General features: G+C 46.4%; 4 protein-coding genes across 4 annotated transcripts; 2 read left to right on the top strand and 2 right to left on the bottom strand.

Annotated features, from left to right (window-relative positions):
- Nucleotides 1-681: 681 nt before the first annotated feature.
- PHALS_04202 (hypothetical protein) lies at nucleotides 682-2431 on the top strand (the record flags this gene model as incomplete). The annotated part of the gene is made up of 5 exons (XM_024722223.1): nucleotides 682-813; nucleotides 877-1134; nucleotides 1345-1470; nucleotides 1539-1646; nucleotides 1712-2431. The coding sequence occupies 5 exons, from the start codon at nucleotides 682-684 to the stop codon at nucleotides 2429-2431; spliced, it is 1344 nt and encodes a 447-aa protein (XP_024573322.1).
- An 84-nt stretch (nucleotides 2432-2515) lies between these two features.
- Nucleotides 2516-3025, bottom strand: PHALS_04201 (zinc finger; the record flags this gene model as incomplete). Its single annotated transcript, XM_024722222.1, has 1 exon — nucleotides 2516-3025. The coding sequence occupies one exon, from the start codon at nucleotides 3023-3025 to the stop codon at nucleotides 2516-2518; it is 510 nt and encodes a 169-aa protein (XP_024573321.1).
- A 219-nt stretch (nucleotides 3026-3244) lies between these two features.
- Nucleotides 3245-5939, top strand: PHALS_04200 (Teneurin-1 and related extracellular matrix proteins, contain EGF-like repeats; the record flags this gene model as incomplete). Its single annotated transcript, XM_024722221.1, has 6 exons — nucleotides 3245-3581; nucleotides 3650-5086; nucleotides 5140-5295; nucleotides 5360-5472; nucleotides 5537-5657; nucleotides 5722-5939. 6 exons carry the CDS (start codon nucleotides 3245-3247, stop codon nucleotides 5937-5939), a joined length of 2382 nt encoding a protein of 793 aa, XP_024573320.1.
- Nucleotides 5940-6054: 115 nt separating this feature from the next.
- On the bottom strand, nucleotides 6055-7699 carry PHALS_04199 (amino-acid n-acetyltransferase; the record flags this gene model as incomplete). Its single annotated transcript, XM_024722220.1, has 2 exons — nucleotides 6055-6137; nucleotides 6178-7699. 2 exons carry the CDS (start codon nucleotides 7697-7699, stop codon nucleotides 6055-6057), a joined length of 1605 nt encoding a protein of 534 aa, XP_024573319.1.
- Nucleotides 7700-12887: the final 5188 nt, after the last annotated feature.

The raw sequence follows: 12887 nt of genomic DNA, 5'->3' as shown, positions 1-12887 counted from the left end.
TAGACGACCTTCTCCAACTCCCCGACGGAAAGATCCGTCGCCCAGGCGGGCGTGTTGTGTTGCGCCCAGTTACCGAGGGCTTGGGATGTGCTTCCCATGAAGCCGCGGACGTACTGTCCGGTGATGCACCCTGTGCAGAAGCAGAAGAAGAAGGGCTTTGCCCGCGGGCGCCCTCGCTAAAAGCTAGACTGGGTGTCTTGTATGTCGTATACACAGTGCTCATAGAGCGGAGAAAGTTGTATCTAGATAACGTTAAGGTGTCTCAGACACGCGAGGTTCGTATGAGGCGACGGTTAAATGTGAATTGGGATATTCACAATTTTAATGGAGGAGAGTGTAACGGGGTTACACCTTCTTGTAAGGAAGGGCTTGGCGACCGTACATAGGTGTGTGTTACACAAGTTCGTGTCATCACTCAGTGGTGTGGCTACACCGTACGTTCGAGGAAAGATTCTAACAATTCGACCAATTTCAAATTTGTAACTGCATACAAAGTGCGCTAATATATTCTACTGAAATAGGTACAATTTTTGAGCCCTAAAAAGACGGCACGAGTCATAAACTGGACTCCCTTGTTTTAGTGTCAAGCTCCTTCGTAGTCAAGTGTCGTCCTCCAACGCGCTACTTCTTGACCCCTCACTCGCTTAGACACTTTCGACTCACAAGTATCAAACAGCAGTGATGGACCTTGACGCCGGTGCCGACGATTTTTTTGCGGCTTTAGATAATGGTGTGGCCGAGGATGTGTTCGCGGGTTTCGAAGCCGCTGCGACCAGCGATCGCCTATCGGTGGACGATGAGCCGCTCGTCATGGTATGTAGTTGTCTTCGGGCGTTTGAAATATGTAATTTAATGTAAACATGACATGCTGCTCAGATTGATAGGAATAAGAAGGCGGAAGAAGCCAAAAAAGCAGCAAAGAAGGAGGCAGCAGCTCGCGCTGCAGCTGCAAGAGCTACAAGACTAGCTGACGAGCCAGCCTTGCCAATGGAGGAACGCATAGTAAATCTGCTTGTACCTGAGCTAAAGGTGAATGATGTCATGCTGCTCATTCGTAAGATGAGACAAGCGGGCAAGTCAGATGCCGACGAATTCTCAGAGCTGGACGCAGAGCAAAAGACAGGTGATACATGGGTTAATTTCCTGTCATGATATGAAGTGCCGGGTGTATTAAATAGTGGTGGCGTGTCTTGTCATTGTGTGGTGTTTCGGATTCAAACAGCACCACGATTCCGATGTGAGACTTGCGGTAATACCGAACAGAACAACTTTATAACAGACTATGCACGCGGAGACACAATCTGTAATGGTTTAGATGGCAATGGTTGTGGTACCGTTGTTCAGGATCATATTGTACACGAAGGTAGTGCGTACCGGAAATTCGAAGGCGAAGAAGACAAGTCACATCACGGACCTGCACCAAACAAGTTGTTTTCGACTGGGCATAACTTGCGGACTCTCATTTCGCAGGTAGATCAGAGAATACGCTAAATTTGCACACTAAAAAGCACATATTTACGTGTGCTGATTTGATCTAGGATGGTGAAATGGCTGGAAACTTGAGACGCGCGGCTGAATTTGTCGAAATGAACCTTAGTCAAATGGGAAAGGATGAACGAAGGACGCGTATTGGTTACAAGGACCAGGTACGGTAAAAGTCCTTATTTACACGTACAAGCGGCTCTTTTGATGAAAATGGCATCGTTTTTAGATGAAACAAAAAGCATGTCGTTTGATTGATCATACGATGAGTAACTTGGATTTACACGAAATTGTGGGAAGTCGCGCAAAGAAAATGTTTGCCGAATTTCGTGACGTTCGTGAACATGTGCATCAATTTGATGCGATGGTGGCTGGCTGTGTGATTGCTGCGTACATGGAAACGAGCAAAGAAATGTACTCGGCACAAAATGGCATTCGAATTGGGCATAATAAGCAAGCGGGAATTGCCAATCTAGCGTTACTTCCGAACAAAGCTGTGGATGAGACGAAACTGCATCCGTTTACGTGTTTTTTGTGTAATATGAAATTTAATGCACGTCGCGGTATGCAATTTCACAAATGCGCAGGAAAGTCGGAAGAGGACAAGGCAAAGGCCAGAAGCGCCACTAGCTTGACTCCTATGGTGCTGCCTGATCAAATTCAGGCTATTGTCGAAATAAAAAATGGCAAGACGTGGTATAAATGTCCTGTTTGTTCACGAGTGTATGGGAAGGAAGACAGTTTGACAGAGCACATGATCCGGCACAAAAATCAAAGCAAGAAACGTTTGCACCACATAGAGAATCATACAATTGACCCAACGCGTCTGGCCAAGACAACTAAGCTCGCATCAGCAAACCCTTCTGTACAAGTGAATACACACGAGCAGGTCATGTTCCGTGGTGAGGGTCGGCGGGTGTGGCTCCAGCATCTCACTGAAAAGAACTGATTCAGCATAGACAAAAAATATGTAACCACAATCAGGTTCATACTTACTGCCAGACAAGACCATCTATTTTATTGTAAAAAATAACTAATTCTCGTTTTTGGTTCCAAGAATGTCGTTTTCTGTGAGCTCGAGCACATCTTTTTCCGTAATGAAGCGAACTCTTTTACCTTTTTGCTTCAGTAAACTCTCTACATCCGTCGCATCATCCTCAAACCAGCCCAATCGATCGGCAATGAGATGTAGATTTTCGCAGCCAGGGCAACGTACCAATACAACACCCTTGTAGTAAGCATGTTTACTGATAGTCTTGGCTGACCGCGTCTCGCATACGCTACATGTGTAAACCATGACAAATTTATCACCTGGGCTTTCAACACCTGGAACACTGGAAATTGTAGTTGCCTCAGTCACTGGTGAATCGTCTCTTTGAGTGGAAAAGCAGTGGTGTGTGGACGAGATGCTTGCCGAGCGCAATACATACGAACTGGAATTGGCTGTGCATGCGAGACAAGGTGTTTGGGACGATAGTGACTGAAGTAAGACTCGTGATGAATGAGCTGCTGGTCTGCATCTCACAAGAAGTCGACACCACATATTTTTCAAGTAGTGGAATTCAATATTTATCAAAGTAAATTTCGAGAATTCCTTATATTAGGTCCCTTGATCTAAATTGTTAATAAGGATATCGAGGGGAAGCCTATGTTGTAATTTTTGATTCTGTAGTAAGGATTTGGTATTTTTATTTTTATAGATTGTGCGCAAATTTATATTTGGCAAAAAATTGTAAATCTCCGATCTTGAAGGGTTGCATTAATGTGGTTCCTCCTATTCCTACTGTGCCAACAATTAGCAGATGCAGCCCTTACGTTTGTTTCTATTACCCCAGCGTCTTTAGATGCTGGTGTCACGGGTACAGTGGATGTGGCCTTCACAATGGATACTACTATTCCAGTTGGTGGGGTGATCGAGGTGGTATTTCCCACCACGTTCCACGTGGACTCTTCGTCTGTGCTTTCAAATCCAATGGGCTTCGATCCATCCAGTACACTAGCAGTGACAACTGCTACTGGTATGGTAATAATTACAATTGCAACGACGGATGCTTTAGCTGGAGGTGTCTCCTTCACACTTGACAGTATTTCAAATCCAGGTATGACACCATTGCATCCAATAAGTTTGGTATAAAAGGCAGCAACTCTGATGAGATACTACTCCAAGGTTTGGGTCTGTCATCAAACTACTGGATTCGTACCAAAAGTGCTAGCGGAACGATCCTCGAGTCAACTCCAGTGGTCGGCTCCACATTCAGTTCATGGACCATGTCCCACGCTGCAACGGTGACCGCCGCTTCACAACTTGCTGGCAGGAAAACATCGTACACGGTGACATGGACAACTGATATCGTGCTACGTGTTGGAAGCGAAGTTGGAATCAAATTTCCTGTTCTCAGCGATAGCACGATCGATATCACGGGTGCAACTCTTGCCGGGTTGGTAGGCATCGATGCAGCTTCGACAGAGTTGCGAGTTTCATCTCCGTATTTGATTCTAGCAATTGCTGGTCAAGACATTGCTGCAGGTGACACTGTTTCGATTACTTACAGCAATATAATCAACGCAGCAGCTCGATCAATACCACCTTTCTACGTTGATACGCGATATCAGACTGGAGCCATTTTCCAAGTCAGTTCTGCAACAAACACTCTGAGCTTTACAAGCACCACCCTTCCATCAGCGACGATAACTCCTGTATCGCATTGGGCTGGCGTTGCGACGACTTACAACGTTGTATTTGCCAATCTTGCCTATTTGCCTTCTGGAAGTCGAGTGGAGGTGACGTTTCCATCTCGCTTCGAAATTAGCGGCACTACTATGAGCTACACCTTAAATCTACCCACAGTAAATACACTTTTCTCGCTTTCAGGCGCAGATACTGCAAAAATCACACTAGGGAATACTGTGATGCCTGGAGTTGGACGCACAATTTCGCTCGAAAATATTATAAATCCCGGTACTTCTTGCGATCAATTCATTGTAGAATACTGCCTGGCAACATGGGAATCGTACACATTGAGCATTCGCGACAGTGGTGGCAACGTATTTGAAGCCTCGACCACAATTACAGGTACACCGATTGTCAAGAAACCACTTTTGTATGGCCGTATACGTCCATTTCTAAAGACCCCAAACACCCTTACAACAGCAACTGTGACGCTTGACACTGCGACGATAACTCCTTTAGGCGGCTATATTGAAGTGGAGTTTCCGAGCGATTATAGTGTTGGCGTTGGTACAATCACGGCGAGCTCTTTAATCAATATTCCTGTCACTTCCAGCGTTGTATCGTCCACATCAAGGTCAGTCAAGTTACAGATTGCAGATGCAAACATCGCAGCAACCACTGGAATTTCATTTACAGTTAACAAAATTACAACACCTTCGAATCACGCTGTCGGAACTTTTGCCATTCGCACTCAAGACGCAGCAGGCAATACGATTGAAGAGAGCAACTTTATAGGTGGAGAGGGGTGCCTGTACTTGAATGACTGCAATGGTCATGGCACGTGCACCTTGCTTTCAAAGACTTGCATTTGCGAAACGGGCTGGAGTGCGCCAACGGACGTAGCAGACTACAAGTCACCAGACTGTTCGACCCGTGAGTAACCTGCTATCACGTGTGATGTACAATATTATTCAAATTACACGTAGGTGTTTGCCCGTCAAATTATGCTTGGAGTTCCATACCTTCGGGCACCACGGTAGCTCATGATATCCTCGTTGAGTGCTCCGGCATGGGCATTTGTGATCGGCGTGCTGGCACGTGCACGTGCTTTCCCGGTTTCGAAGGATCCGCGTGTGAAAGAAGTATACATCCGAAAGGCTTCGTATGCATGATTCGAGCTAATGTATTGTTGCTGGTGTATGATAGTGGGATGTCCAAACGACTGCTCTCACCGAGGAACTTGCCTTAGCATGCGCGATATGGCGGCCGCTAAAAATGCCAATCCAATTTCTTCGCCAACAACGTACGACAACGATCCCGTACGTCCCCTGTCAGGAGCTTTGTCGCGATATTACTCTAAGCAATTAATCACTCTTTATGCAGTTCTCTAGCAGCTGGGATTCCGACAGAATTTATGGATGCGTTTGTGATTCGAGTTGGGCTGTCGGGACGGCGAGTGGTGAACTGCAAGCTACAGAATACTTTGGGGCTGACTGCTCAAATCGTAAGTATATCAATCAGTATCATCCACATAATAAAGTGTTGACATACTTGTGCGCCTGAAACAGGGCACTGCCCCATTGGCGACGACCCTGACACGGCTGTAGATGAAACAGATTGTCAGGGTAAAACGGTGCCAGGAGGTAATGCTGTCGGTCTTCCTGGGAATAAATGTCTTGTTGAGTGCTCCAATCGCGGGGTTTGCGACTACAAAGCAGGCACTTGCATCTGTTTCCAAGGATATACGGGATTTGCCTGTCAAACACGTGACACTCTTGCCAATTAACGTCCGTTAGGATAATAAAACGTCACCAATAAGAAAATTTAACAATTCAGATTTGAGAAGCATCGCTGTACGTTTGAATGGCAAGCAAATCTCAATCTTAAGCCGTCTTATTTCTTCATAGTGTCAAAACTCGATCGATCATTTCATATAGCAAAAACTCATTCCATTTGAAGCAACAGTTCTTTTTCATCCAGAGCTCTATCTGTACTAATGTCACAAATGTAGACTTTTGACTTACGCTTCAGATCGATCTTGGCAAGCTTTGACGGTGGCAAGTCATGTACTGTCGCCTCAACAAAGCCGCGCTCTAAGAACCAATGTGCTGTTCGCGTCGTCAGCACAAACAGCTTCGTGACTCCCATGGCCGATGCCTTACGCATAATGTAGCCTAGCATCGCATTACCTTTGCCAAGATTCCGGTACGCTGGATCAACGGCTACGCAGCCCATCTCGGCAAATTTGTTTTCATACGGCTGCAGGGTGCAACAAGCGATAATAGCACCGTCACGCTCTACTACGACAAAAGTATCAACATTACTTTCAATCTGCTCCTGATCACGTGAGACGAGTACATCGTCGTCCAGCAATGGCTGGATAAGACGCATGATGCTCACGATGTCATTCGTCGTCGCCGTGCGAATTCCTTCGTACATATGCTTTGTAATCATGAGACCACCACCATCACGTGTAAATAATTCCTGCAACAAACCGCCGTCCACATGTCGGCTGACAAGATGTGAGCGTTTCACTCCATTAATACAAGCTTTGATCGATTCCTTTAAATAGAGCAAATAGTCTCCGCTAACTTCAGGATTCTGTTGGGCTAGCTCCACATATTGCTGTGCTTGATCAATCACCAGGGTCTGTACGACCGAGTTCGATCGCGAATCAATAAGTTCTTCTCCATTGTGCATAAAAATAAGTTTGGCACTTTCTAGCTGAATCGCGCACTTGCTCGCCACTTGTTCCGATAGGCAATTGAAAACCTCACCACTAGCACTATATCCAATGCTCGAGATAAGAACAATATCGCCATCATCCAACGCAGTCCGCACTTTATCAACATTGAGCCGTCGCATTTCGCCTGTATTTTTAAAATCAACGCCTCCTCGAACACCCACAGGTTGTGCAGTGATAAAATTGCCAGATGAAATATTGATCGTTCTAGCACGTCCAGGCGAGTTGACAATTCCTCGACCAAGATAACTTTCTATTTGGAAACGTACCGATCCAGCTGCGTCCATTGCACATTGAAGCTCCATGGGTCCAGTTATGCGCATTCCACAATCAAATCGTTGTGACAGCTTTCGTAAGGATAATTGTCGATTCAATTGCGGCCTTGAACCCGCAACTAAAACGATTTTCACCCCAAATGTATTTAGCAAAGCGATATCATGCATGACGGCGCCAAAAAGATTAGATTCGACAAGCTGTCCTGGTAGATGGATGACCATAGTGGTGCCACGGTGAACGTTTATGTATGGCGACATGTCTCGGAACATTGTGGTAAAAGAGGAAGGCCCTACTGTTGCACTTCGACCCTCACTCTGTGAAGTCTGTCGCACGTGGAGACACTCAGATGGTACCATGGGCAAGAAGTCTGAGCAAGTGGCTTGTTGTTCGTTAGACGATGGAGTCAGCCCAACAGGCCATAGACTGTGGCTGTAACCGGCATGTGTAAAGCTGCTTCCAGCACCAAGTGCATCGCTTACTGGTGTAGTAGGTCCTGCTGCAACTTGTAGTGTCGCGCGTGCTGACATGAAGACGCGCAATGTACCCAAAGACGAGCGCAAGCGGCCACAGGTTGATGATAATAGCAGCCTACGCGTGTGCAGGGTACTGAATCGGAACCACATGATGCACTTGAGTGTGACGATCGATCAAGGATCAGTTTTTAATAGAAGCGTGGCGAGTGCGAGTGTGCGAGTGACCAGGTACCATCAGTGCGCAGCTCAGCCGGTGCGGGCTCAGCAAAACCACCCGAGATGCTTTTTTTTTGCACGGTACTTGATAAGCATGACAGATAAGAGTTATATAGCGGAGCATAGGAGGAGGTTGAACCTAAAAGTACTTATTTTAAAGATGCGCTATGAAAGGACAGGTCGGTTAGAGAGTGCTGCAGACTACGTTGCAAAGGTGCATACATCCGTTTCTTAACGGACTTTCTAGCTTTAATTCACGTATACCAGGATGCAAAGGCTTTGTCGCTTACTAACGTGCGGCTAATTGAATTGCAAAAGCTTGGAGCGCAACAACAAACTACGTTGATACATCTTTATCTTTAAGCTATGGACTGGATTAAATCTCGATGGAGGATACTTGTGTACCGATTGTGTAATTTATTAATGCACCAAAATAGCATATGAGAGTGAAACGTAGCGGGTTAACCGACTAATTTTGGCATCTTCAATTCAGCTTGATCATAATTACTCTATAAAAAGGCGGCTGAGTATGATGAGCAGACCACGACGAAATGATGAGATCAATGTCAAATTAAGGGATTGCTACATGTACATAACCCGTGATAATGTAATACTTTCTTCACCGAACACAATAATAGCGTCGTTTGATACTTGGCTTTCGAAAATGAAAGCTTGATGTGGACTTCAAGACGAAAATCATCGCCTCAAGTCTTGTTGCTTATAGCCCCGTCATCTCAGTGAGACAGCTATCGTGGTCTCGATTCGGAACAAATTCAAGGCGCACTCGCTAGTGGGATTGCATGTTGCGCCAGGCGACTCAACTAGGGAATAAAGATCCAGGATGTACCATATTTTAGGCTGCAACGGCGTCAGGGCAATCTTGCCGAACAGAACTCCATGTGTTTCGAAGTTAGAGTATCCCTTCGATTCACGAAATACTGGTAACAGCCCTGTTGCACCCGCCGGTCCAACAACGGCTCCATGTAAACAAGGGTAACGTCACATTTTTTGTGGACGACCCTCGTGTAGTTGGTAATCCTGATCTATCTTGATGATGGTGGCGTGATAATTTTATCCTGGAGTCTCGGAGTGCGGTCGTTTTGAGGTAGGTTAGAGTGTTGCTGATGCAAAAAGCCAAAGCGTCGTGCACTCGACCGACGAGCTGATATCAGCAAGTCGAGTCGTATAAACAGCCCTTCCCGGCCAAGATCGGAGACAAAGGGACACGGGTCAACCAAATCATTATATTATAAAATGTCTGGGCGTGTACTGCGTTATTCGGCGCAACTCAATGGGTAAGGGCATTTCGCTTCAGCGTCTCGGGCTTTTGGCGCAAGTGTTTCTGACAAAATCTTTCGCCACAAGATTAAATTGTTTAGTTTGGCTCCTTCTAAAGGTAGTCAACGGTGAGATGTCCAACACGGTTCCCAGCACCCTGAACAGAGCTTGCAAAAGAATGTTGTAATGCGGATCTCGATCCAGAATAAAGGGCAACGGCATGCCATTTTAAGGAGTACGTCAGTTAAGATGACAGTATGGCTCCTTCCTCTTCGGTAGGGGTATAGTTGATAGCAGCGCTACGCGAAATTTTGCTCAGGCACTTCACATTGGCCACGATTACGGCATCCGCGGATGTGTCTTCTTAAAATCCGAAGATCAACCTTTAATTATTAAACAATCGGCATTCTACCAAAAACAGTAGATTGGCCGCAGGCTTTGAACATGCGGTGAGTGTGGAGCGGCTGACATATATACGTAACTACCTACTTGCATGCTAGGTTACCAGTAGAGAGCTCGCTGAGAAATTGGTGGTCATCGTACTCTTTTTGTACTTGAAGTCTTATCATGAGATATAACCAGACTTTTTAACAGTATTGCGATACAGCATGCGTTGTGATAAGCAATAGTGTTGCAAATATGGCAGCGCACGCGTCGATAAATAGTATCTGAGCTCGGAAAAATGCTTTTCAAACTGTCAACGCAACGCTCATTGAGACATATTCGTCCGCTATACATATCACCTCATCAATTGGCGACGGCATTACTTCGACGTGTAATGTCTTTTGGTGGGGATAACGCGAAAGCAATTTTGACATCGTGGCAAGAATCAACCTACTTACTAATTTAAGAACTTAGCCTTCTACTGGCAACACACGGTCCTGACGGACGATCCGCTACAGATACTCTGTCAGACGTTCGTTTAGTCTTGTCTTAGCAGAAATGTACTCTGGAGTTTGCAATTTACGATTGCCTTTCTCTTTCTAATCCTGAGACCACTGATAACTGCTGCTCTGCCTTCTTAGATCTACACAAGGAACCAAACAATATTAATTTGGATACAGTATGTCATGCGTCAAGGCTATAGTAGGTTTATATCAGAGCCGGCTCCTAGCAGAGGTTGGTTTCATCACCCAAAGTTTCGTCATGAAAGGAATGCGTGACACTTAAGTAGACAACTTATGCGACGAAGAACTTGCTAGAACCTTTTTGCTCTTCCAGCTCAAGAGTGGTATATTTTCAGACTACTGAAATCAGATTTACTATATAATATATAATGAAAGTACTGTGTCAATAACAAAGTAAACTGCTTTGCTTGATGTATGTCTAGGACCTCTTGATAAAAAAAATTTCGTTCTCACTAGTAACACCACTTTGATACATCTGAGATCTAATTTATTACACAAAAGTAATACTGTATGTTTTCCATTTGCAATCACAAGTGCTCTTCGAGCTTTGGAGGACAAAGTCCGAAGTCATCGGCATTTCGCCGAGCATCTCTCCGAGGTCGCCTACCACTGTGCGGAAGACCTCGAGAGCCTGGACCACTTTGTGCACCAACCGCCTCACGCTGAGGATTACCGCGCTCTGTCGGTGATCTATCGAGCAGGCGAATACGTCACTTCGTGTGGCGGTGAAGCGCCTTGCGCCGTTGGAAACGGAAATTGTTTCTCTCCGTGCTCGGGACCAGCTGCTGGTTCATCTTCTGGGTGGCCGAGTGCCTTTGGGCGCCGCCCCGGCGCCAACGCTTCCGCGTTCACTTGCGCCGGATCCCAATACGGCTTAAGCAAGCCCACATAAAACACCGGGAGAATGCGCATCCTTCTTGGAAGGTTAAACGCATACGCTAGGCCTCACTTGGCCACGGCCTTAAAATTCCCGATAAATCTTGGACGAGATTCGTCTTAAAGACAGGAAACACTGCATGTGTAGGAAGGTTTTTAGCATTTAAAAACCGCAGGTCTTCAGCCTCAAGTTTTTCAGCATTTATTCTTCCTTTTCGTCTACATATTCCTTCTGCATGTCTTGGCTTTCAGCCATCGCATCGCGAACGTGCCATTACCAATAGGTGTGACCCGGGGGCTGGCGATTACGCCGATCGCAAGTCAAGGCACTCAGTCTGGTAGACAGAAAGTCTTCGACTTCTTCACGCACGGGGCTGACATCAGCTATCCGTTCGGCTATCCCCCCCCACCAAGCCCTGAGCCTCGGAGCAGGACGCGAGAAAAAATAAGGTCGTTCACGTAGAACGGTGTATAGCCGGTAGATGAATTCGCAACATTATTGAGAGCAAACACTACGAGTTTATAAAAAGCGCCCCGCCCCAGCGCTTAGGCGTCTCAGCGCAGACGCTGCCAAAGAAGTCCTTAAAGACGAGATTCACGCGCTCAGTTTGATCATCAGTCTGCGGATGGTCCGCTGTTGACATAGTCAACTTGGTGCCCAGCAATATGAAGGTTGCAGACCATGACTACCCAGCGAAGCGCGGGTCTCTATCAGAAACAATTGACACACGGAAGTCCATGTTGTCGACGAGACACGATCGACAAGCAAGCGTCGCTGTAACCCGCACCGTCGATAGCGTCCGGTGGCTTTGCCGCGTCTTGCTTACAAAGACCACTACACCCGTGTTGCCAGCTGAAACCTTCGGCAGGCCTAACACAAAGTCCATATTCATGGACTGCCAACACCCGGAGGATACCGTTAGGCTTGCCAGCGGCGGCGCCGCATTTAAAAAGGGTTTCACCCTCTGACACGTTTCACACGTGCTCACATATGTGCTCGTCCACTTGTACAGCTTGGGCCACCAATAGTGGCAACTCACCGAGCTGTACGTCTTCTCACGACCGAGATGACCAATGAGTGGGGTGTCGTGGGCCTCGTAAAAGATAGGGTATTTCAAATCCTCATCGCGAGGAACCGCCATTCGTGCCGTATCAATTGAGTCGGTGCAAATTATATGGCAACCCGTTATTTAACGAATATCAATGTAATTGGGCGCGCAAACGCGCCGACAATTTCTTGTCCGAGTCTCCAAACTCCTTGCATCCGAGATCCTGTAGCAGCGCTACACACATACTCTCACCCGCATATGCGGTGCGGATCAATTCCGTCACGGACGACGCCACTGTCGTGACATGAGCAATCTCATAGTCGGGTCTGCGTGACACCGCATCAGCCAAAGCATTCTACTTTCCTGGCTTATACTTCACCTTGAAGTTATATTCTGCGAAGAATCAGAGCCACTTGGCTATCCTCTTCTTGAGGTGAGGCTACTGAATCGCAGTGCGTAGTGACGCGTAATCGTTGTCGATCACGAACGGCTTGGAGTCGAGTAGGCGAACCCTGAACTTAAAAAGTGCATAATATAAAGTACATTGTCGCAAGTAATTCCTTGTCGTTGACTTAGTTTTTCTTCTCAGCAGCCTTGAGCTGGCGAGATTCGAACACGATTACCCGATTTTGCCCCTCGGCGTCTGCTTGCAGCAGTCCACAGTCGATGGCAAAGTCCGAAGCGTCACAGACGACACGAAAAGGACGATTGGGGTCTGACAACGCCAGTATTGGTGCAGGAAGGAGGCTGTCTTTGACTACATTAAAAGCCCTTAATGCTCGGTGATTCGACAATGGCCGTGCCATTTCCGCATAATATTTGCTGTACATGTGCTAGTAGTTGGCGAGACCAAGCCACTTGCGCAAACTATTTTGAATTTTTGAGACCAGCAAGTCCACAATAAGCTTGACCTTC

The sequence above is a fragment of the Plasmopara halstedii genome (genome assembly GCF_900000015.1).
Source record: "Plasmopara halstedii genome assembly, contig: Scaffold_253, whole genome shotgun sequence".
NCBI classification, from domain to species: Eukaryota; Oomycota; class Peronosporomycetes; order Peronosporales; family Peronosporaceae; genus Plasmopara; species Plasmopara halstedii.
Note: the sequence above shows the minus strand (reverse complement) of the source record. Positions and strands in the feature narration are given on the sequence as shown.